At 35.8% G+C, this 25004-nt stretch overlaps 1 protein-coding gene across 1 annotated transcript in view; it reads right to left on the bottom strand.

Annotated features, from left to right (window-relative positions):
• Positions 1-22812, bottom strand: part of brinp1 (BMP/retinoic acid inducible neural specific 1) — a 62309-nt gene extending 39497 nt beyond the window's left edge. The window contains exons 1-3 of the mRNA XM_088010924.1: positions 22447-22812; positions 20065-20255; positions 4633-4802 (exon numbers count right to left, since the gene is read on the bottom strand). Coding sequence (XP_087867050.1) covers positions 4633-4802; positions 20065-20182 — 288 coding nt within the window. The 5' untranslated portion in view covers positions 20183-20255; positions 22447-22812. The remainder of the gene's footprint in view (positions 1-4632; positions 4803-20064; positions 20256-22446) is intronic.
• Between the last annotated feature and the right edge of the window lie 2192 nt (positions 22813-25004).

Below are 25004 nucleotides of genomic sequence, written 5' to 3'. Positions count from 1 at the left end.
TGCAAAAAGAACTGAAAAAGAATAAAATAATGGTTGGCGGATAATACTGTTATTACAGTACAACATAAATATTCCCTCAAGGGTACAGAGTTGCTTTATCTGTTGCATGTCTGAACCAGAGTCGTCTTGGAGTTTACATGATGATTCTACAGTCACATCTGCACACAGTCATTGACTTTTTTTTACTTCTTTTGTTTGCTAGTGCACATTTTTCTGACATTCATGAAAAACCTTAGCAGAGCATTGTTTTCAACAAACATGAAGTTAAATTTATAAAAAATTAAAAAAAAAGTCTATTGTTCTCTAAACAGATAAAAAAAAATAATAAAAAAAAAAAAATCAGTGAGAAGGTAGATGTTCTCTGTCGAGGCCTGGATAGGTCTTCTGGGGTGCATCTAGAAGAGAGAGTGACAAATGCCCTACTTTTTTGAACAAGCACACAACTTGTGTGATAAGATTATTGTGGTTCATTCTCTTGATGGCAGTATAAGGATTAGGATACTAGATCCTGTGTGGCAAATCCTTGTTGCAGAACCAGTCACCTATCCCTGAGGTGGAACCCATAAACACCTTTTTACTTGTCATCATATAATTTGAAAGTCTGTCTATGCTGGTTTCAGGCCAGTGCACCAATAATGTCTAAATCAGGCTGGCAGCAATTGAAGCAATTGATTATTTCCCCCACGGTGATGGAACTTCAAGATAAATTCCCTTCTTTTACTGCTCAAGCTGTAATAAAAAGGGTCTCACCATCCAATTAAAACAAACAATCCATGAGCTCTAAAACTAAAATTACAGTGGCCTAATCAAACCATTTTGATGTAGAGATTGCTTTGTGTTGAGCTTATAGTTTACAAATAGAGACCACTGCAGTGGAATCTTATTGGAATAAGACTTACAACTCTGTAGAAGCACACACACCTCCAAATTGCAAATAAGATGGTTGACTAAAGGGTTTATTTCAGTACAGATATGATCTTGATGCAAAACTGTAGGAATTGCCTGGGAAGGTTGATGTGAAGAACTGCAGTGTCAAGATTGCTTTCACACTGGATATAGGTTTTCTCGATGTGCCATATCTCAAACATGTTAGAGTAGTCATGGAGGTCCTGGAGACCCATGTTTGAAAGATACCCATCTTAAAGCAAAACCAATGTTCTTTGCTGTTTTTACATGAACAGAAATGTTCTGTTATGTGTTTGAAGAAAAGCACCTTTTTAAATCCTATGGAGGATAAATATTCCCATGATAAGAACATAGAAAGGTTATCTCATACACCATTTACTAACTTTTCCCTTCACCTCTCACTGATGCATTTTAAGGTCTATTCTGAGCTCAGGCAAGGCCCCATTTCTTCACATATGCTATAGCTCCATCAGTTTTGATGAACAGGCACAGAGTCCACTCTGCTTTGCAGTGACATGTGCGTCAGTGCGTGTGCCGCATCGAGGCTCTGTCTTCCCAACACCACTTGCCTTGCTTTCCCTAGAAACTGACTCAGCAGCAGTCGCTGTCAGGTCTGCTTAATTTTGTCATGCTTGACTTCCTGCTACCTGAAGTCTCATCTGCCAAAGCCCCTTAATCCACTTGTCACTCAAAACAACAAAAAGCTGGAAAGGTGCTCCCTAAATGAAGACAGGGTTGTTAAGCTTTGGTGGGGTGAGCACTGCGTGTACTTGCAATTGTTGTGCAGGTGTGCAAGCACAGATATGTGACAACATTGATGAGAGTTTTTCTTTTTTTCTTTTTGATTTTTTATAAACTTTTATTTGATTAAGTTGAGTCCAACATATTTATAAACAAGGTTTTATTATGTCCTCTACAGAGTTTTGCTGTGACCTTGAAAAACAGAATAATTCAATTTCTGTTAAAATTTTGGTTATAATTCAAATTTTTGCACAAAATATCATTTATTGATGTAAAATCCAAAAAAAGTCTGCAGAAATATCTATACATCTTATACATGTATGTTAGGGCTGAAATAATTAATCATACTAATCATGATGAATTGATTGAGAAAAACCATGAACAAATTTGGTCATTTATTATTCGTTAGCTGGAGAATACAAGCTCAAAGAACAAAAGATATATGCATTTTGCATTGAACCCTCTGATGTGTAACTGGGTCCTTTTTGACCCGGTGAGGTCATCTTTTGCAATATCTTTGTAATGAAAAGTTTTCATCACATCATATTCCAGGTATTCCTCAAGAAACATGTTACTGATATCATGTAATTCAAATTTTTAATTTACCTTTTATACATTTTAAGAAATAGCATGTCTTATGTTACTACCCCATTCTTCCGTGAGTGGAAGAATGGGATATTCATTTTCTATGGAATTTAATGGGAATCTTTGTTTCTTACCAACTGTGACTTTTGTGAACCAAACACACTGAGACCTAACTGTCACCAGTGAATAATATTATTTTACATAGCAAGAACTCTTACATATAAGTATTATCTTTATTTTTTATCTCACAAATGTGTTTGTGTGTCAATCATGAGTACTGTGACAGCGTTATTGTCACAATTCAACAGATTAGCCTTCTTCAAAGTTAGCCAACACTAGTTATCTAACCAACTAGCTAACATTACTACCTATACTTTATTGTGCATCTTTATTATCTGTGTGTGTCTGACACCCTGGATGAGAAAACCAAGAGAGAGAGTGTGTTGAATGACATACAAAACCTGTTGATCAATGTGTTCAAGGTTCTTTCTTTTATCATCTCAATAAATAAAATAAAAATTCATAGCTATTGAAATAAATGCATAAATAAATGAGCCAGAAAAGTATAGAGTGTCTTCTCCAGGTCAGGGAGGATGTCCTGACCCAAGTGGAGGAGTTCAAGTATCTCAGGATCTTGTTCACCAATGAGGAAAAAATGGAGCAGGAGATCGACTGGTGGATTGGTGCAGCATCTACAGTGAAGCAGGCACTGTACCGAACTGTCATGGTGCAGAGAGAGCTGAGCCAAAAAGTGAAGCTCTTGATTTAGCGGTTGATCTAAGTTCCTACCCTCGTCTATGGTCATGAGCGTCGGGTCATGTCCGAAAGAACGAGTTCACGGATACAAGTGGCCAAAATTAGTTTTCCTTGTAGGGTGTCTGGGCTCGCCCAGATAGGGTGAGAAGGTCAGATATCCAGTGGAGCCACTGTTCCTTCATGTCGAGAGGAGCCAGTTGAGGTGACTCGGCATCTGATACCTCCTGGACGCCTCTCTGGTGAGGTGTTTAGGGCATGTCCCACCAGGAGGAGGCCTGGGGAAGACCCAGGATACGCTGACGATGTTTCTCGGCTGGTCTAGGAATGCCATGGGTTCCCCCAGAGGAGCTGGAACAAGTGGCTGTGGAGAGCGAACTCTGAGCCTCCTTACTTAGGCTACCTACCTACCTACCTACTTGATTGGTTGGTTGGATCATACACACACTCACTTACGTGATACACATAACATAATATAATAGAGACAGTAATGTTAGCTAGTTTAGTTAGCTAGCTAGTTTCAGGAAACGTGCTCTTTTGCAAATGATCAAACGTTCACTAAAAGAATGCTATGTCATTGCATTTTAGGCAATGAAATGTTTGTTATTGAACAAAGGAGTTCAATTATTTGTTTATAAGCATTTTTTAATACATAATATGCATTTCTAATATAGTATAAAAAGTCCTTCTATATGTATGTATACATACACCACTATTTGCTATACATGCCAATTATGTATGGTGCTGCATAGCTACAGACCATAATATTATGCCTGATTGTTATTGTTGCTGTTATGCAGACTTGCTAATCAAGTTAACTGCCAAATTTGAGAAGTAGTTATACACTCATGTTCACTTTCATGTATTTATTAATTAATTTGTTTAAATGTCTGTGTTTGTTTTAATAATCTAGTAGATTCAATGTCAAGACAACATGGAGCATATAAACAAGGTTATAAAAGACAAGGGACGTTATGACATTGCCGTAACATCCCCAATCATTATACAATAATATTAATATTAAAAGAATGAAAGGCATTTATAGTTCCAGTAATCTGTATAATTTGAGCTTGTCATTTTAATACAAAGTACATAAAAGGTGGTTAAATGTAAAATTGTTTTTTACACAACTCAATAACCTCCTTCTTTGTGCAAATCAAGAATGACCATATGGCTTAATTACTGAAACATGGTCAGGATCTTTCTAAAGGCCATTTGGTTTGGGTTGATAATATTGCTCAATGGTATCAATATTTAATTGCTCTGGTTTCTAGCTCCATTGCCTCAGTGTCTGCAGAATTAGTGAATGACTTCATTGCTGAAAATATTTCAGGCAGAAACAGCTTGAGCACAAATGGCTTGGCTTTTTTTTTTCCTTTTTTGTGCAGATTTGCATCATTAGGGTAATGATAAAAGCACTATGGCTAGTAAAAGCAAAATCTCCAATCTTGAACAAAAGTACCCTATTTGTGGGTAGTGTGCAAATGAAACTATGTTCTCAACATAATTCATACGAACAAATTATGTTTTTCTGTGAATTCTGTTTTTCAGTCTTTGTATCATAACTGTATCATGTTAATGTTGCAGTTATGATGCAATGGTAAAAATATACATTGCATGGTATATTAATGGTAAAAATATACAAACCTTGATGGCATTTGTGGAGATCTGGATCTCATGCAACTTCCTCATTGTACCATCCCGGTCAATAAAGTAGGATGATGCCAGCTGATGGAGGGCTTCCACATTCTGCGTAGCATTGACCAGCTTTCTGTCCAGCTTGTTCTTGGCCAGATACATGGTCAGAGCCTCTTCCCCTACAAGTAACAAATATTAATTTAATCAGTTTTATGTGGCTTTGGTTTTTAAAAAAATGTTTGCTCATATAGCAAATGTGATAGGATTGAAAACATTTCCATTTGTTAAAGATTGCCATGTTTATAACCTGCAAAAAGAGTTCTTAACACAATACATAAGTATGAGATTAGAGTATCCAGGCAAGCAGTTTTATATTGAGAAATTGGATGTCCCGGTTTTCCAGAAAGTCCCCATATTTGCTGCTTGTCTACACCTGGCATATTCTCAGACACATACCTGGATTTAAGCCCATTGAAAGTGCATTATTTTCAAGAAAAATCTAGTGAAAATTCTTCTCACTTCGACATCACAGGACTTTTCTCCTGAATGTTACACAATATCTCGATTTTTTTTCTTCTTCTTCCAACTACTCATTAAGGCAGTAGCCGAAGAGTGAATACAAAAATACAATGTAACAGTGCATATTTATTCAAGGCCAAAACAGTTTGAAAATGAGGTAATGTCAGAAAGGGATATGCGGCATGTGGGATTATAAGCACATGGTTTAGGTTCTGTTATTTACAGAAAAGACTACATCAGCATTTCTATGATATTGCATCATGGGTTGTGCCAATCATTTACTGATGTGTTTGCACCAGTGTGACTAGCATTACTTATTACCGTGGTTAAATCACATTAATGAGCTCGAGCTGATATAATAAAGCTGTGGTGGGAAGTGCAGAAGATCATTTCTCTGTTTTGTTTTTCCTCTCATTACTGCAATATATTTTTCTTCTAACACATATGCTCCAAATCACAAAAAATATCTGTGTAGAAAAAGGTATGAAGTCATAAAAAAATAAACACTTTGCCACAAAGTACTTTGTGGTTCTCCCACAGCCTAATAAAACCAAATAAAACACCTACAATAAGGCATCCGTAATGAAAAAAAAAAAAAAAAAAAGAGTTGTCATCATTGTAACCGTCTATCGCATGAGTTGCGGATAATGGTCTGTGTTTCTGTTTTTGGTTTGTTCAATAGATAGGTGGTTGCATTTTGGGATCACCTTAGCTTGGTGTTCCCAGTATAAACGCTTATAGTGGAAATTTCTGAATCCTAACAAACACACTAACCAACTGCTTTGTTTATTTTTCTCATGCAACACTTTAACCACCAGAGCTTGGCTCATGTCTGTACTTACATGCTACTGATTAACTGACTGGCACACTCCTTGGCATTATTTAGGCTTATTTAATTAAGTCAAAGTTAACAATCCTGTATCTATGACAACAATGATATATCAAATCATACAAAAAGTTTAGTGAGACTCTGCTTTCAAAAATGAACTTTTTTTTATCATAGTGAATGCAGTGAGGTCACATGAACAATGTGAACTAATTAATATATGGCATCACCAAAAATGAACTATTATTCTATATCCATTTACATGACACACCAGGACAGTGCTTAACACCTCTTTGGTTACTCATATGTCTTTGACCTTTAACGTGTAAACAACAATTTAAACAAGATTGGATTGCCTTAAAATTAGAGCAAGGCAACCCTTATGGCTGGGTCTTGTTCAACATTTTCTAAATAATTATTTAGCCCCAAGAAATGAATTGGAATTGGTCACTTAACTGCCTGTGACCGTGACTAAGGGCAAGTAACAGTCAGGGCAAATGTCTCACGCCTGGTTACAACCACTGAGGATATGAAGGCCAATTCTGATGATGCCATGCTCTCCCTCTCCCTCGGGGGTTTGCAAAGTTACTTACACACACTTGACTTACACTACATAACAAGAATAATGCTCCAACGTTAAGCCCTTCATCTGCCATTTTGTATCTCTATTGCAACTTGGTGTGGCACTCACCTTATACCATAAAGGTTTTGTGGGTCATGCTGCTGAAACTGCAAGCTTGTAACAAATTTAGCTTTAAAAATCATGTGAGTGCATCTTTCTGTAAGTAATACCTTGTTACATTATTACTCCGCACCTCAGAGACACTGTGCCAGAAACAATTAGCGCATGCAGAGCTTGTGTGGTTGTAGCTGAAAGGCATTTAAATGCAATGCTCTTTCCTTTTTTTTTTCTACCTCAAATCAACAAAAGGTTGTATTTGTGTGTGCAGCAGTATTAACCAAATATGTATCTTTTTTGTGGATCCAAGTTAAGGTCAGTAACTGCCAGAGGAGGAAATAAGGTTTTAAGGTAACCTGATGGCAAGGTGGGACTCTATTATCCGTAATTGGCACAAATCCTGTGGGTCATTTTAATGGGTAACATTAAATTATATTGCTTTATAATGTCACAGCTAGGAAACAGGCTAATGAAATTAGATTTTCTTAAACCACCAACATGCACAAAGACTGTACACACTGAGAACCAAATTGCCATCAAACTGTTATTATCATGGAATATATTATTGCTGGTTTCAATTTATCAAATGAGAACAATTCCTATTTTTTTTTTCAGAAATACAAAAGTAAGGTAAAAACCTCACCTCCAAAAATAATTCAGTATTTATTGGCAGTAATTGGATGTAAATAACATGATTTAATGTATAAACTTTACCATAAATTGCTGAACTCTCGATTAAATATTTAACACACAGTTCAGCACTTATTTGAACTGTACCTGACTTATTTTTACCTGATTTGTTACAGTCTTATACAAAACATACTTTAAAAGCCTGGGTATTATTTGCACATACATTATATATTGCCCAGTCCTGGTGGGCATTATATAATGTAGTTTTAAGGCATAATAAAGTAAGAGCATATTTTGAATCAATGTTAGATTACACACAAGGGTAAAGCCCTTATTCCATATTTGAACTATAGAATCTGGCTTCAGTTGCCAAAATTAATTTTGATTGCAATTCTTTTGGCTTAGTACTGAAAAATGATAACTCTTTCATTAAAAAAAAGTATGATAATTGGCCCAGCTGCAGGGAGAACGTTTACTTCAAAATTTACCAGAGAACAGGGTTCCCACTGGTACACAAAGTGGGCCAGTACACACAAGTTTTAGATTTGAGCTAATTCTAATTAACAGAGCTATAACATCAGGCAGACTCCCACATACTTGGGCGTACTGTGCATATTCTGTAAGCCGTGTGGACTCTGCACATCAACAAGATATGTTAATAAATATTAAAGGGAGCCCAATAGATTTATCTAACTAAAAAGGAGGAATAAATAAGTGCACATTATCCTTTCAAAGTTTACTTAAAAGGGTTATATATTTCACATGTGCCACACTCGTAGGATTATTCTCAGGAACTGATAGAGTTTGAAGCAGAAAGTCCAAATTCAAGACACGAAAGAAAGTGGTTTGATGGAAAAAAAAAAAAAAAAAAAAAAAACCTTTATAAAAATAAATTAAAAGGTTCAACATAAAACAATTTACCATAAAGCCTAGTAATTCCGTGCAGCCCAATAAATCATGAATTTAAACTAGTAGCCTGAGAACAAGAAGACATGTAACAGAGGAAGAGTGTGAGCCCGATGAACAGACAAACTACCGACGGAATAACAAAAGACAGGACAATAGACAGAAACACACACAGGGGCTGACAAGACACACTAAACAATTAAACCCCAGCAGGAAGGGACAGGCACAAAGCAAAGCTGAACAATGTGTAAAAGCTGAACCCGACCTACTTCCTAGGAGAAATATTTATATAAAAAAAAAAGAAAGTGAGAAACATTTGAATACCACCAAACTCAAGAAGCGTGTACGGATTTACCCGAACAAGCCAAACTAAAATTTCCAAGCTACTAACTTTGGCAAAAAGATGCATACAGGATAAAAAAAAAAACAAGAAAAAAAAACTCAATTAAGTTCTAACTGAGTGGTCTAAAAACTAATTTGCATAGCTCCTAAAAACGTTAACCCTTAAGCCAACCTCATTTCAATTTAATTCCTTAGTTTAATTATGCAGGGACTAGTAGTGGATGTCAACAAATAAACACTTCAAAGTTCGTCGCCATGGCTAGTTTGCAATACTTTTCCACTATTATTTGGTGTAGAGTGCTCTGTTGCTTTTCCTTTCCTACCTTTCCTTAACTCTTTATCTCATCTGTAAAGAGGCCAAAATAAATTTGCTCTAAAGACAGAAATAAATCTATTGGCATAAAGGACAATCTCTTAAAAAAAATGCCCTTTTTATTTTCAACAGGACCAAAATTCAACAGAAAATCTAAGAGCAAGTTTACATCTTAACTGCACATGTTTTAACATATGAGTTGTGCTATGTAGGAAGAGTTTGTTCAAACAAGATATCAGCTGGAGCATCACTAAATGATCAGCTTAACGCTTTCCAATATATATTTGAAGCGTTGTGTTCTATAAACAGCATTCAGTTCTTTTTTTGCGGTGCAATGTCCAAAAATCATAAATCCGCTGAAGCAAAAGAACTTCAGTGGAATTTATGAAACGCTTTAAGTGAAACAACAGATCAAAATCTTCCCAATTGAGATTGTCATCTTGAAATTCTAGATAATGAAATAATAAGTACAAGGAAGAACAACACACCAGATGAAGACATTAATATTGAAGATCCCTTCGGCTACAACTTGTCCACTTCTCACAAAAAGTCACAAGAAAATAGCTTTTTTTTTCTCCATAGTCCTTCACTCTAGTAAAGAGTGATTGATTTGGTGACATGACAATGCAGCTACCACAAAGGTATATCCAAATTAGATAGTATCATAGATAATATTGAGCTAAGCAAGCAAAACATTATTTTTTAGTGGCAAAATAAGGGGAAATGATACAGACTACAGTTTGTTTTATTACAGTTGCTATTAATCAGAGGCAGCTGATTAATAATATTACATTAAAATATCTCAGTGTTTCAACATTTTTCAGCTTTTTAGAAATTGGTTCCAGATTAGAGGATCATCAAAACCAAATGTTGTTTCTCCATGTTTAGTTCTGATTCTAGGGATGCAGAGTAGACTAGAACCTGCAGACCTGAGTGGTCTGGAAGGTTGATACAATGGTGGCGGGGTTTTTAATGTGTTTTGGTGTCAAGTCATTCACTGATTTATAAACTAAGAAAAGTACGTCTCGTCTCTGAACCATAGGGAACCAGTGCAGAGAAGAACTGATTTAGCTCCAGATTGTCATATAATGTCAATTAAAATACACTTCCGATGTGAACCACAACAATATGTGTTCTAGAATTCATTGTCATTAGAACAATTGTAAAGAGAAGCCGGGGCCCTAAATTGGTAGTTTGTTATCTGCGATAAGCCATGCTTAGAATAGGTTCCGTTTGGACAAGTTGTAAAAACCCAAATAACTGTAAACTGGTTGTAAATAATATCTACAGCAAAAAGTAACAGCAGTGTAAAGATCTATACCACAGCAATAGCATCAACTGTAACAAGGTTTTTCATAAGCAAGTTGCTTTAGGACAGAACATTGACTGTCAGAACATTTCTGTCATTCTTCAAATTGAGATTATGCAGAAAGCTTTGTGCTGCAGGTAGGACGCTGTTAGGCCATAATTAAACGCCTATGGCTTATGCCATAGATTGATCCTCAGGCTTTAACAAATTGCTCATGTTTGAGCTATTTAAACAGAGGAGTGTTTGTAGTGAACTCCATGGAATTCAAAAGTAAAGTAATTCAGCAGGTGTTAGTTATTGTTCTTTTTTTCAGCTTTGGAAACTGGATATACAATATTAGGTTGAAACATCATATGACACTAAAGTGCAAATAGGTGTTCAGTGGAGGAATACCAGAGCCATAATGGACCACAAGGCTAAAACTTGAGAATATTTTTTAAAAATACCCAAATTATTATGGTTTTCTTTTCAACCACAGCATCCCTTTTCATCTTCTTGTATTGCATCTTTTATGGGTTTCCTGTCTCTCTTTACATTTAACCTCTGGCTCGTCTCCTCTGCCTCTGGATTGTTGCCATGTTCCCTTTAACCTTGAGGCCTTTTGTTTCAAGTTATGTGTCAGCACACTTTTATCTCAGCCTTTACAGATGCTCAATAAAGGACACAGCTATACAAAACAAAAATGCACATGCAGGACGAGCGATAAAGTTAGAGGAGGCTATTCTCTCTTTAACAACCTGCACTTTGTGGTCTCATGAGTCACATAATTGAAGGGGAAGAAATGAATTGTCCTTCTCCAGGGTAACTTAAAAGTTGATTGGTCAGTTGTCAAGAACCCCATTAGACGTCCTCCTTCCTTTGAAGTGAATCCTTTTTTTCTTAATTTGCTTTCATGCATTTTTGTTGATATAGCAAATGATAAAGAAAAGAACTAATTACAATGCAGAGAGTAGTACATTATAAATTCAATGAACAAACTAATGAAAAAGCTATATTTTTCATTAGTTTAATTTTTCATTTCATTTTCATTTTATTTTTTTATAAATAACAAAATATGTGCAGTTATTTATTACTATGTCTTTAATATTTCAGAATAACATAAAATGAATATCATTCATATTCCTACAACTCTCAAAAAACTCCTTGAATCAAAGATCTTCTCTCGCCTTAACCATGGTCACACTGCCATCTTAATTCTAATAGCTCTAAAGAGATAAACTAAATTCAAAATATCATTAAAGCATGTTTTAGAGCTATCCAAACATGTGATTTCAGGTCAGTCCCAATTCATCTTTTGTTTAAACTAACTGTGTTTGGACATTTTGGAAATATATAGTGAAAGCAGATGTAAATTGAGATCATTTAAACACTGCAAGAGGATCATACAAAAATGCTGCATTACCCAGAATGGTAAAAAAAAAAAAAAAAAAACTGCATGTGAATGAACAGTTGTAACTGTAACTATCTGTTTGGTGCTACGCTTGGTGATTTGGGTGGGGGGGGGGTTTCTTGAGTACTGTGGTTTCCTACCATATTTCAAAGTTATTCTTCATTATGCCTAGCTATGAGTGCATCCTTAAATTGTTGATGGATTGGCAACCCATGCAGGATGTGCCCCAGTCCTTCTCTAGACATCTACTGATGTGCAGCCTTCTTGCAACTCTGAACAGCTCTAAGCTGGTATGGAATATGGATTGATGACGCTCCTCTGCTTCAGTACCCTGTTAATACCCATGTGCAGTTGGCTGAAACGGTTTAGTTAGATTAGTCTATTATTAACTATTCTACATCCCTCAGTGATTGACACAATTTCTAGTGGGCTCCATCGCAGTAGGCCAGGGCCAGATCAAATGTTCAAAACAGAATCAAATACATTTCCCTTCAATCTCCTGTTGCTGCATCTTATCTTAGAACAACCTGTTCTGTTCACAGCGAATGTTTTGGCAAATGACTGAACAGTTTTACTGGCAACTGAAGAGCAACACAACAGTTCCAAGAAAAGTAATCATACTTCCACTCCAAAACAGAGGAAGATTACCAAAAATGGCACAACTCAGATATAGAGTGGTAAACAAAAAAAATAAATAAATAAAAATCCAAAATCAGATAACCCGTTGCATCAAATAACCCAGACAGAAAAAACAAGATAAAAACAATATGTGTGCTTTTTTCAGGATGCAGAAATGAAAATGGTGTTTCATTTGATCACACTGCACTCTTTCAAAACAATGCTTGTGTATCAGCTTTTATCTGCACGGTCTTAGTTGAACATTTCCCCTCCTGTTTGTAATTTTCTTTCAATTCAAAGTATTTTATTTCTCCCAAAAGGAAATTAAATATTGTCATAACTTATATAACCCAAATATCTTCAAAGAGTCATTATGGATGGTGATGCTGTGGGTAGGCAGGATTACTGGTAGCGGACAATCTTGCACCAAATCTAAAGAGGCCGCAGACTGCTATATGACAACATCAGGACTGTCATGACATGCTCAAAACGGAATAAAAACACTATTTCACAGTAACACACCCTGGGTGACACCAGTAATTGTTACCAAGCACTGCTAATTTACTTCATTTTGTTTTGCCACTCCCCTTTAAATCTCTGTGTAGCAGTATGATTAGAAAGACAGAAAGATGTTGGAATGGGGGGACATAATCTTTTCCTATTATGATTGATGAAATAGTTTATTTGAACTTCCTGTTCTCTGTTATTTGGCTCTGCCCTGCATCCAGGAGGGGCCCCTTTTCAACTCCTTTGGGATCTGGGGTCATATTTCTGGTATTATTTGAGTATTTGAGATGCTAATCAGCTGCTACCAGTTGTACAAATAATAGTGTATTGCCAGGTTCATGCATCATCAAAAGTATGAGCAAAAATCTTTTCAGCTGCAAAACATCCAAAGCCAGAGAGAACAACCTCTTTCTCAGCAAATCACACAGAAATGGGAAACAAACACAAAATAGCAATGAACCTTGCCAAAAGTGACTGGCGTACCAAAACTACTCCCAAGTATCCCCAGTATCAACAACTCATCCAGGAGAAGGTAACAAAGAACCCATACAAACATCTAAAGCACTGCAGACCCCATTTCCTTCAGTTAAGAAAAGTGTTTATGATCCAATTAAAAGAAAAAGGCAGGACCAAAATGCTGCAAAAATGGTCTATAGCTGCTCTGTTGCTTCATGATCAGGGCTACTTGTCATAACTGATGGGTGAAAGAAATATGTTCTATACTGGAAAATCCTGTAGAAAACATTCACCCATCAGCTTAATTGTATTTAAGTTATTAAAAACATGATTGAGTCATTTTTTTTTTTTTGTTAATTTAGATTTAGATGTATTATGTTAAGGTCTGGCCTTAAAAGAACAAAATTAATGTGAAGTGGGGAAAATAACTGATTTTGCAAACGCTTAAAATCAAAGAACTGATTTTGCAAAAGCTTAAGGGCATTTTTTTTTTTTTTTTATGATTTACAACCAGTTAGGTTTAGGGGGCAGTTACATTTTCAGATAGAGCCAAGTTGGTTTGGAAAGATTTGTTTTTGTCCAACGATCAAAATTTCATAATGTTTAGAAACATTTACATGTTATTATGAAAAGTGAAGAACTCTGTAAGTAGGCAAAGGGTTTCACAGCACTATCAGTGTATGTATTTTAGTTCAACAAGCTCATGATGTGAAAGTTGTATAAGCTTCTGCAGCATTAACAAGCATCTCAAATTGGATTGTTGTGAAATGTTAGTGACATTTTTTTTTTAACTACTGACATTACATGTCATGGCATTTTTATCCCATTTAAACACAAGTACAACTACAAAAGTAAGTGTGATATCAAATCGAAGCTTCTAACTATGCAGATTTCATAGTATATTAATGTCAAGTAAGTCCCCATTGAAACGGGTCTTCAAGAGAAAAAGGTTGCTGCTTTTTCTGAGCACTGACAGTATATTTCGAAGACCTTTGGGGGGATAATTATCATAACTTCCTAAAGCAATTTTACCTTTTGAAACATTTTATCTTCCATAGACCATATGCGAGTTCTATTCAAATGAGCCATCAAGGGATGTGTTTTCAAATGCAACATTTTACTGCAGTCTGCGCACACAGTGCATGTGGCATACTTTGCATTGTGTAGAGAGAATAATATTTAGATTTTGTAATAAAATGCACACTGAGCAGGTTAAACTTAGTCCTAACTCTGAGCCTGAAATGCACGTAAACATTTTGACAAGTAAATGATTAAAACTTCTCTCACAGCAATTGAGGACAAAGATCTGCAGTACATTATGTGCACTTACAGCTGAATCAGAACCGTTCTGTTTTTGTCATTTAAAATAATGGAGTCCTTCAACAGCCAAGCCTCTATATAAATGGTTGAGGTTATAGCTTTAAAAAAAAAGTGTGAAGGGTACATTTGCATTCATCTTAAGCTGTGAGGAATACATTTTTTCCAAGTCTGCCCCTCATACATTTAAAATAAGTTTTTCACTTAAAGGCATAGAAATGTTTTGCTTTGAATTTTTTATTTTTTGAGTTTCCTACAGAGACCAAGTGAAGAAAAACAAATGTTCACTTAACTTTAAGAAGAGACAAGTGAAGTTTTACATACATGGAAGATCATTCTAAGTGCTATTTATTTGCAGAAATGTATAGAACCACTGGTTATAAATTACCATGGTCCATCCGAACACAATAATCGGTAACATTTTACTGATTGAAAAGCTTTATCAAGATTGTGAGTGATTCTTTTTTGTACGCGTGTTGTCAGAACTGTACTAGCATCATTTGTACTCAAACAGCTACATTCCCATCACAAGTCACATGGGATACCTTTCTTAGCTAAAAAAATAGGTAAAAACAATGTTGTCAATGTCATAATATCACATGAGTGGGCAACAATTAAACACATCATTGTGTCTTCAACACTTTACTTGGCATGCCAATGATGTAAGTGACCATTCTGAAAGACACTATGATTTATCCAGATCTGATGAGAGTAGTTAAAAGATACATATTGAAATAGGGGCAAATGAGTACTTAATACTTTTTAAACAGATTGTTAAATTTTGCCCTAAATGACTGTTATCAATAAATTTATATTTTTTTCACAAGTCAGTATTTCGTTAATTGTGACAGCAGAAAAATGTAGTCAGTGTTTAATTCCAAATATTGGCAGATAGCAGTTCCTGCTGTCTGGATGTCCTACCCACACATTTCTTTAAGAAAGTCCTGCCTGTCGTTGCTAATGATCTGCTCCATATAGTAAACACATCGTTGTCTTCAGGTGTTTTCCCCCAGACTTTGAAAACAGCAGTTATCAAACCACTGATAAAAAAGAACAATCTAGACAAATCACTACTGCAGAATTACAGGCCGATCTCCAACCTCCCATTCATCAGCAAAGTTATTGAAAAAGCAGTTTTTAAACAATTAAATAACTTCTTAACAATAATGAATCGCTTTGACTCCTTCCAGTCTGGTTTTCGTGCTCACCACAGCACGGAGACGGCCCTTGTAAAAGTGTTCAATGACATCCATATAAACACAGACTGTGGGAGAACCACAGTGCTGGTTCTGTTGGACCTCAGTGCAGCTTTCGACACTGTTGACCATGACATTTTACTGAATCGACTGGAGAGTTGGGTCGGACTCTCTGGTCCAGTGCTCCACTGGTTTGAATCTTACATAAAGAACAGGAATTTCTTTGTTTCAATTGGAAACTTCTCATCAGAGAGGTCAAAGGTCACATGTGGGGTACCCCAAGGCTCAATCCTAGGACCCCTTCTTTTCAATATTTATATGCTCCCGCTGGCTCAGGTTATAGCAGGAAATAGGATTAGCTACCATAACTATGCGGATGATACACAGCTCTACATCACGATGTCACCAGGTGACTCTGAACCCATCCAATCACTGAACAGATGCTTAGATCAGATAAATGTGTGGATGGGCCAAAACTTTCTCCAGCTGAACAGAAACAAAACTGAAGTTATTATCTTTGGACCGAAAGAAGAGCGAACTAGAGTCAATGCTCAGCTTCAGTTATTACAACTGAAAACCAGGGATCAGGCCCGAAACCTGGGAGTAGTGATGGACTCTGACCTGAACCTTCAGAGCCACATAAAGACAGTCACAAAGTCGGCCTTCTATCACCTGAAGAACATCTCCAGGATTAGAGGACTAATGTCTCAGCAGGATCTAGAGAAACTCATCCATGCGTTTATCTTTAGCCGTATTGATTACTGCAACAGCATCTTCACAGGTCTGACTAATAAATCAATCAAACAGCTGCAGCTGATCCAGAACGCTGCTGCTCGCGTTCTCACTAGAACCAGGAAGATAGAGCACATAACACCAGTTCTAAAGTCCCTACACTGGCTCCCTGTAGCTCAAAGAATAGACTTTAAAATACTGTTGTTAGTTTATAAATCACTGAACGGTTTAGCACCACAATACATTAAAGATCTGTTATTGCTGTACCAACCATCTAGACCCCTCAGATCTTCTGGTTCCGGTCTGCTCTGCATCCCCAGAACCAGAACCAAACGAGGAGAAGCAGCATTCAATTTCTATGCACCACGGATTTGGAACAAACTTCCAGAAAACTGTAAAACAGCTGAAACACTGGGTGCCTTTAAATCTCAACTTAAAACCCACCTGTTTACAGTTGCTTATGGCAATTGATGCCTTCTATGTATTTGCGAGTGACTGGGAGTCATTGCGCGTATATAAAACCCTGTAAATTCTAGACTAACAGGTAACCAATTAATGCACAAAATCCGCGTAGGACAGCGAAAGTCCTAGCGCAAAATTTTCGCGAAACAGGCGGACGGAGCCTGGTGCTGCAAGGCTGGAGGCCTTGTCCTGTTAGGCTGTGATTTTATCTTTTCTTTTTATCTTTTTATTACTTTCTTTTTCTTTCTCACTGTTTAAAATTATGTAAAGCACTTTGAAATGCCTTGCTGCTGAAATGTGCTATACAAATAAAATTTGATTGATTGATTGATATGATGGTAGAAAGAAAAAACAAACAAAAAACCTAGTAACAATTTTACTTTAGTTATTTTACCTTTTCATATTGTGCCTCTCTCTTTTTTGAGTGCGTTCCTGAAGATGTTACTTTTAAACTGTTGAGGAGTTTTTTGTATACTATATTAACGCTACTTGTCTTCTATCACATCTAATATGTCATTCTCCCCAAAAAACATCTTTAGCAAGAATAAGGATCTAAGATACATTTTTATATATGTATATATTTTACAGTGAGAAAAACAGTGCATGAAGTATTCTGAATATTTGCAGAAAGGCATTGATTTTGCAATTTAGACCTAAGATATATTGTACGCAGTCTAACAGTCTAGCCTATATACAATTACACAATGCAGAGCTTAAAAAAGAGAGTGGTTTATCTTGATAATCACATCTTTTAAATGCAGTTGCCAAAGTAATCACTGTTAGCTGCCTTCATGCATCATCCTCAGAGCCCGAGATAAGATAAGAGATTAAATTTAGCCTTGGATAACTAAGATGCTTAACTTTTGTACCAAAATAAAGCTATGCCCATCTATCAAAAGAATTTATTGTTTTCATCATTGATCCAGCTACTGACATACTTGCCAACATGCCTGAACAGGTAGGATTTGGAAACTAAAGTGTGTATTTCATGAAAAGGCAAAATTTTGCTGTTGGTCTATGAAGCAAAAAATGTTTGTAGAGAGAAATACATTTCTCAGTTTCTTGTCATCAGGCCTTCTAAACCTTACTGATGAAGTGTTTCCAGGACCGGACCTTTTGGGACAGCATTTTATTTCTATCCTCCTCGGCTCTGGGACAAACTCCCTCAAACTCTAACATATTCAGAAACAGTTAGTTGCTGAATTGGAACTGAAAACGCTATTCTTTTTCTGCATTTTTTTCTCACTTATTAACCATTTGGTTGGTCACTGATAAGTGATGAAGCAAGACAACAGTATATTATATTTCAACACTTATTTCTGTTTATGCATTACATTTCAACACATTTCTGTTTATGTAATGCTTTTAGAATCTTTTTCGTTTTACAAACATGATACATTAATTTAAATAAATAACTATGTATTGTCATATTCATGATTAGTGGTAAATAAATACACTTGCTAGTCCTTAAATTACAATGAACTTCATTGCACTTCAAAGAAATTTCATCTAACCCTATTATAATTTGTATTTAATAATTAATTTCAAACTGTTTTTTTTTATTAAATAAAACAAGTAACCAATGGGACAAGAGAAAGCATGTGCATAACCAAGAACAAAATAATTAGCTTACCAAAAATGTTCTGTTTTAAAAGGAGTAGGAGGAACTGAGCTCTTATTTAATCACCCCATTTTATGCATATTGCATTCAGATGATTTTGGTTATTGATGAATAATATAAAAATTAAGTTAGAACTGACTTATCAACACAATAATAAATAGCTACTAATTTTATGTTTCTTTGTATATCAATTACAAAGTAAAACACTTTGAGCCTCAGTTTATATGAATGCCTTGAAAATGTTATAAAGTCAGAGGTATTAGAATACAATGTGGTGCAGCACTATGCCGTCTTTTGTGTCCCAGCCTTTTGTGAACTAGAATGATTCATAGGTCAATTTTAAGTGGCTTAAACAAAATTGCTAAAAAAAATATGTACAGGGGCTTGAGAACATGGGGAAAAAACAGCTAGAGTTGATAATAGAACTGTATACTGCAGGCAGATGCCAGATACAATGATCATGAATGAGAAGAGTCAACATGCTGCCCTATGTGTGTGTCTATATATATATATATATATATAGACACACACACACACACACACACATAATGTGTTAATAGTTCACAGCAGCGCGTTTTGGGCTCAAAAGGAGGAGCTTGCCCAGGGCACAATTCCTGCAGGAACCACAACTGCGTATATTGCAGGCTTACCAGGTTAGGCACAATGATTAATCGTGATTAATCACAATGCCAGAGTGTGATTAATCTGATTATATTTTTTAATTGATTGACAGCATTAATATAATAGGGCAGTATGATGCACTAAAGTTTTGTTTTTCTGTTATAAAATATGCATTTACCTGCAGTCACGATTTTTTTTAAATGTGTATATGATCTGACCTCCAGGTCATAAAATTGTTTGTCTCAAGCGTACACTGACAAATTGGATTCACATGCACAAGATTTGGATGTGTTTAAATTAACACCAAACCATAGAATTTAAAAAGGGGATACTTTTTTTTTTTTTTTTTTTGCTACAGTAAACCTTGCACTTAAAGCAGATTATACTGTCTGTTTAGGATGACTGTAGGTGAGGATTTCTGCTTATTTTCCATGCTCTCATGTGATTTGCTGTAGTTTGGTTTCTCAGACACTTGGAGCAATAAATTGCCTTCAAACTAATTAAATGAGCTTCACTGACAATGATACAGTTAGAAAAAAATTATTCAGCAGAGCAAGGTCGCATTTACTCAGTCTAATCAAATAGGGATAAGGCGGGGGGTTTATGTTTATTTGTAGGCATTTACGTTTACTATTTTAGTTTTCAAAAATTCTCCAAGACTCACCCATTATTTTTTCTTTCCCAGATAAGCTGTACAAAATGTTTTCATCAAAACATGCAAATTTGGAACAGAAAAGTCAATCCCCCGCTAAGCACCCATTATTTGTTAAAAAAAAAAAAAAAAAAGAATAAATATATATATATATATATATATATATATATATATATATATATATATATATGTATGTGATATATATTTATCACATGAAAAATATGCATTTCCTCTGTGTAAACACATACACACAAACCACAAACCCCATGGGAAAAGCATTTAGGTAATTGTGGGAATACTTTTAATCCTTTCCCTGAATAATTCAAACAAGTAAACCTCTCTTACCTCCCAGGGTGGCTGAGATGAGAATGTGGGTTCCATATTTCTTAATGATAGTATCAATAAACTGCTGAGTGGTGGGTCTTCGGCCCAGCAAGCGTACGCTGCGCTGGAACTCAGGCATGAGTGGCACGGGGTTTCGGATGAGGTCCCTTCTCTCGATAGCAGTATTTCTCACCTTCCAACGTGCAAATTCCCTGATGAGTTAAAAGAAAAAACAACTGCTCTCATGTAAATTGTCTAGTATGTTCACACACAAAAACATTGATTTGAATTAAATATTAAACAAAAAGACTAAAGACCTACACCTCGCATTTTTAAAATATCTATTAAAATGTTTTGCAGTATTTTGTGTTTTCTTTGTTTCATATCACTTCTTAAAACTGATGTTGCTTTTGTTGTAATATCACCATCATTCTGCCCTATTTAACAGGATGTGCGTTCATAAAAAACAAAAAATCTCAATAGTATTCTCTATTATGCACGCCTATTCTGTTACAACAATAAACCAGACAAGCTTATTAGCATTTTAGCAGAGTATCAAAAAACCAAAGGCAAAATTGCTCCCTTATCTGCTGTTTCTTTACATATTGCATTGTAAAAATATATTGTATTTTGCAGAAAGAAACTTTCAAATAGTGCTCCAAAAGTTCTTTGGTGGAGTTTTATGTTTGTTGCCAAGTTCCCAAGAAAGTGTGTAACACTTTTTTAAGTACACATTAGACATTACAGACATCGTTCAGTGTGACAGTTAAGAAAAAAATACAATGATTTTTAATTGAACATTTTTGAAAACTAGACATTATTTTTCTTCCATTTCACAATTATTAATTAGTGTTTGTTGTTCCTGTGATGGACTGGTGACCGGTCCACGGTGTACCCCGTCTCTCACCCTTTGGCAGATGGAGATAAGCAACAGCACTCCTCCCAACCCACACACAGGGTGTAGGAAAATGGATGAATGAATGTTTGCTGTTCAATCACATAAAATCTCAGTAAAATATCTTAAGCTTAGTGTTTGTGACATGACATAATAGAACAAAATTCAATTTATTTTGCTCATAACCAACCAACCATCCAAATTGTTACAAAACAGTACAAAACTGTAATTTCATCAAAATAGACCTCTGCTCTGAGAAAGTGAGATTGTTTTGTTGTTTTGTTTTTGTGAAAAATTACAGTTTCATTTCAGTTATTTAAAGGTAGTGGAAAATTAACTAATAATTCACGTAATTCACTAATTATTGATGGAACAAAAAGTGAATGAATCCGAATTGCTTATATGATTTTATATCTCATATTTTGAGATATTAAGGAATGTTTTTTTTTTAAGTGTGTGAATGGTGAGATTAATTATGGCAAGTGTCTGACCTTAAAGTGCATTAAAATCTCCACTGGATAGGAAACATCCAAAGGGCATCATGATCTCTATAACTTAATCCTAAAAGCCTGCTCTAATTAAAATTGGAGCTGTGTTTATTAAATAAATAGGTAAACCCACTCTATGAAAAGAAAAGCAACCCCACAAACAAATGGAAATGAAAAAATATACAATAAAAATACACAAGTGCAGATGCTGGAGTTATTCCAAGCTGCTTTTTAAGAAGATTTTTCCAATTCTTTTAGCTGGGTTTTAATCGCCCAAAAAGATTTTTTTTTTTTTTTTTTTTTTAATCAGTCTTAGGAAAGATGAAATGGAGGATTGTTTCCTTTCTGCCTTACAGCGAAAAAAAAAACAACAACAAAGAAACAACTGTGCAAGCACAAACTAAGTTCTTTGTAGGCCAAATGTAGAGATGCTGCTCAATCAACCAATCAATCAAGAAAAAGAGAGGAAGATAGATGTATGGCTATACATTGACTAGACTGGATCCTTGTCTAATTGTTTAGATTTTCTTATAAAATATGTCTGTTTGGTGGTTGTTTTTATGTGAAATCATTTGCCGAAATCCGGCTTTCTTGCTTCTACTTGGAGTTACCATGACAGCTAGAAAAGACAAAGATGTATTTCAGAAGCAAATAAAGCATTATCATGAACAGTGTTGTCTTCCAAATAAAATGGACTTTTAAGTTTTCATGGATTTCCAAACAATCCTGAATTAAGAATACGGTGGCTTGTAAATATTCGTCACGACAAGTTAAAGCTAACGGCGCACAGTAAAGTTTGCATCCTTCACTTCCCCCCCTTTACTTGGTCTCTGTTTGACACTAACGACAACAAAAAAAAAAAAAAACACAAAATAAGGTAAAACATTGTCCGTTAGAATGAATTAAAATGTTTAGATATTTAAATAGCAATTTTTGATAATGAAAATGTCCAAGAATATTATCCACTAGCATAAGCTAAAGTTAATGTTAGCCACAAAGTTTAAAGAAAGTAAAACTCACCATCGTGTTTGTGAATGTATAACGAGCCGTACATCTTAAAACCTTTCTCCAGCTTACTTGTTGGGGCTTTGGATCGAGGTACATCATTAACTGTTACCTTAGGCAAGCCCTGCAAGCACCTAGTGTAAAATGCCATTTTCAATAGACCAGAAGCGACCAAGCCGCTTATCCCCATACACGGAAGCTGACGTGCAAAGAGTCAGCTGCTTTTATGGCACCTGCTCACCGGGCTATATGGGAGACGCTGTCCGTCGCTGCCGCAGGTAGGCTTCTAGGCGTTTGTAAGCCTCTAGCAAATGTTCGTATTGCTGTCTCTCACTGATATGCCTCTCAACATTTAGATGTGTGATCGTGGAACAAAACCTTCAATTGATCACACGGTTTGACAAGCGGGAACTGGTGAGTGTTTGTTTGTTTGTTTGTTTGTGAGCTAGCATGCTAGCGCTAGCCTCCAGGTTATTGTTTGGGCTCCGTCAGTGTAAACTAACTTGAAATGAGTATGTTTTGTTACCTTTCAATGGTAAAACACTATTGCTATTGTATGCTAAAATGAAATGTAGCGTCCCGGTTGAAAAGATGGCCTCTCTAACTGATGGTTCACGTTTCTTTATTCAACAGCCTTTGTACATGAACACACCGTAAGAGCTACAAACAAAATATCATTAGTAACTCTTTGTGGTTCTAACCTTTTACCATAACCTATGAACCTTACTTTATGTAATATCATTAAATTTACAATACATGTATTTAATTAACTGTGACATTACAAATGAACTAAAACGTATTCCAACTGTTCGACAGTTAATCAAATATTAACACCATTTCATGTCGAAACATAAACATCACGCTCAATAAATACAATTTACTCATCAAAACACCCACCTTGTTCCCTCATCAACCAAGCGCTAGCTAATTGATTGTCTGGACCTTAATTGGCCCATTCCTTAGTTATCTCCCTTCAACCGTGACTCGTATGATCGCTCACTCTCTGCACTATGTCCAAAACAACCAACCTTCAGTTACCGTCAGAAGTTTGTGTAGATCGCCTAGCAACCTTTCATGCAAAGTAATTTACATGAAATATTGAGAAATTTAAAAATGAATACTGAGTACTTGCAGTAGAGACATGAACATTTATAGATTAATATAAAATTATTTTTGATATTGACCCAGGGTTGATTATCAGGCTTGTTTTATGCAGGCCAGGTTTCTGTTTCAGATCCTGTTCCAGATCCTGGATTCTGATTGTCTGTTGCCCAGTGGACCAGACTGGTGAGCTAACCAAACATCGACTCACGAGAAACGTCACATCCTGTCAACTCCTTCCAATCTGGTAGGAGGCATTCAAGCCCACAGCCACACTTCCATCCTCACGCTGGACTGAACCAATCTGAATTGGGTATTTTGCCATCATTCCTCTCTCCTCCATCAAGGAGCTGAACCTGTTAAATATTGCCTTGGATAAAGGGGGAATAAAACATCTAGGGGATTTCATGAACTATTTAAAGAACTTCTCTGTATGTATTGTAAATATCATTTAATACATATCACTAATTTTGCGCTATTTTGTTGTCTGTGTTTTTACAAATTACCACTCCCTCCAGCAGTCAAACCACAAATTTTTCTGGTCTGATTTCATTATTTACTCACTCATAATTAGTCATTTTTATATCCATATAAATATTTTACATGTGCTGTATTATTTTTTGTTTTATGAAAAGTTTTTTACATTTTCTACAACTTAACCTGTTTAAATATAAATGGCCCAAACTAATTCTAGCTATCAACTTGGGAGTCCCAAACACTGATTTATTTGAAATGATCAGTATGGGAACCATTGAGAAAACGTGGCTTCCAGGACTGGTTGTAGCTCTGTCATTACCAGCTGCAGAATCTGTCTGTTTTTGTGTGCCCAACTTTATCATCCTCACTGGACATGGGCATAATTTTGATGACCCAAAATGTGTGATTCCCTTTACATTAACATTCAAAGTGAAAGCGAGACTGTAGCTGCTGCAACACGTATTTCTGCCTGCAATTGTGCCTCGCTCAGTTTACATGATATAAACATTTCCAGCACTTCAATTAGAGCAGTGAGTTACAAAGCAAAACTCAAAGCTTTTTTAAAGAACTCCTTATTTATTTCTTTTTTTTAACCTGCTTGACTGCCAGTTAATTTAAATATGTAGCAAGTCGAAATATCAATGTCTTGTGTAAAAACATAGAGTGAACATGCTAATATTAGCTTTATAAAGGCCTAATAACTATCATCAGCTTATTGTCAGAAAAAAAAAAAAAAAACAATAAAGCTATTAGTGTTTCAAGTAAACAGAGAAGTGTTTTGCAAACACAATGCTACTATATCATAATGTGTTGTTACGGCCCCTGGCCTCTTGAGGCTGTGCAGGCTCCCTTTTGTTATGCAGGTTCAGCTGTGAGAGCACACCTTCCTGATTGGCTGTAGGAAAGCAGCTACACCATTGGACCAGCAGAGGATTGTCAAGCCAATCAGACGTTGATGAGGCCCACCTGCACCCTATAAAAGGCTCCTGAATCTA

The sequence above is a fragment of the Poecilia mexicana genome, unplaced genomic scaffold (genome assembly GCF_051168715.1).
Source record: "Poecilia mexicana isolate PSO_F unplaced genomic scaffold, ASM5116871v1 scaffold_12, whole genome shotgun sequence".
In the NCBI taxonomy this organism is placed as follows: Eukaryota; Metazoa; Chordata; class Actinopteri; order Cyprinodontiformes; family Poeciliidae; genus Poecilia; species Poecilia mexicana.
Note: the sequence above shows the minus strand (reverse complement) of the source record. Positions and strands in the feature narration are given on the sequence as shown.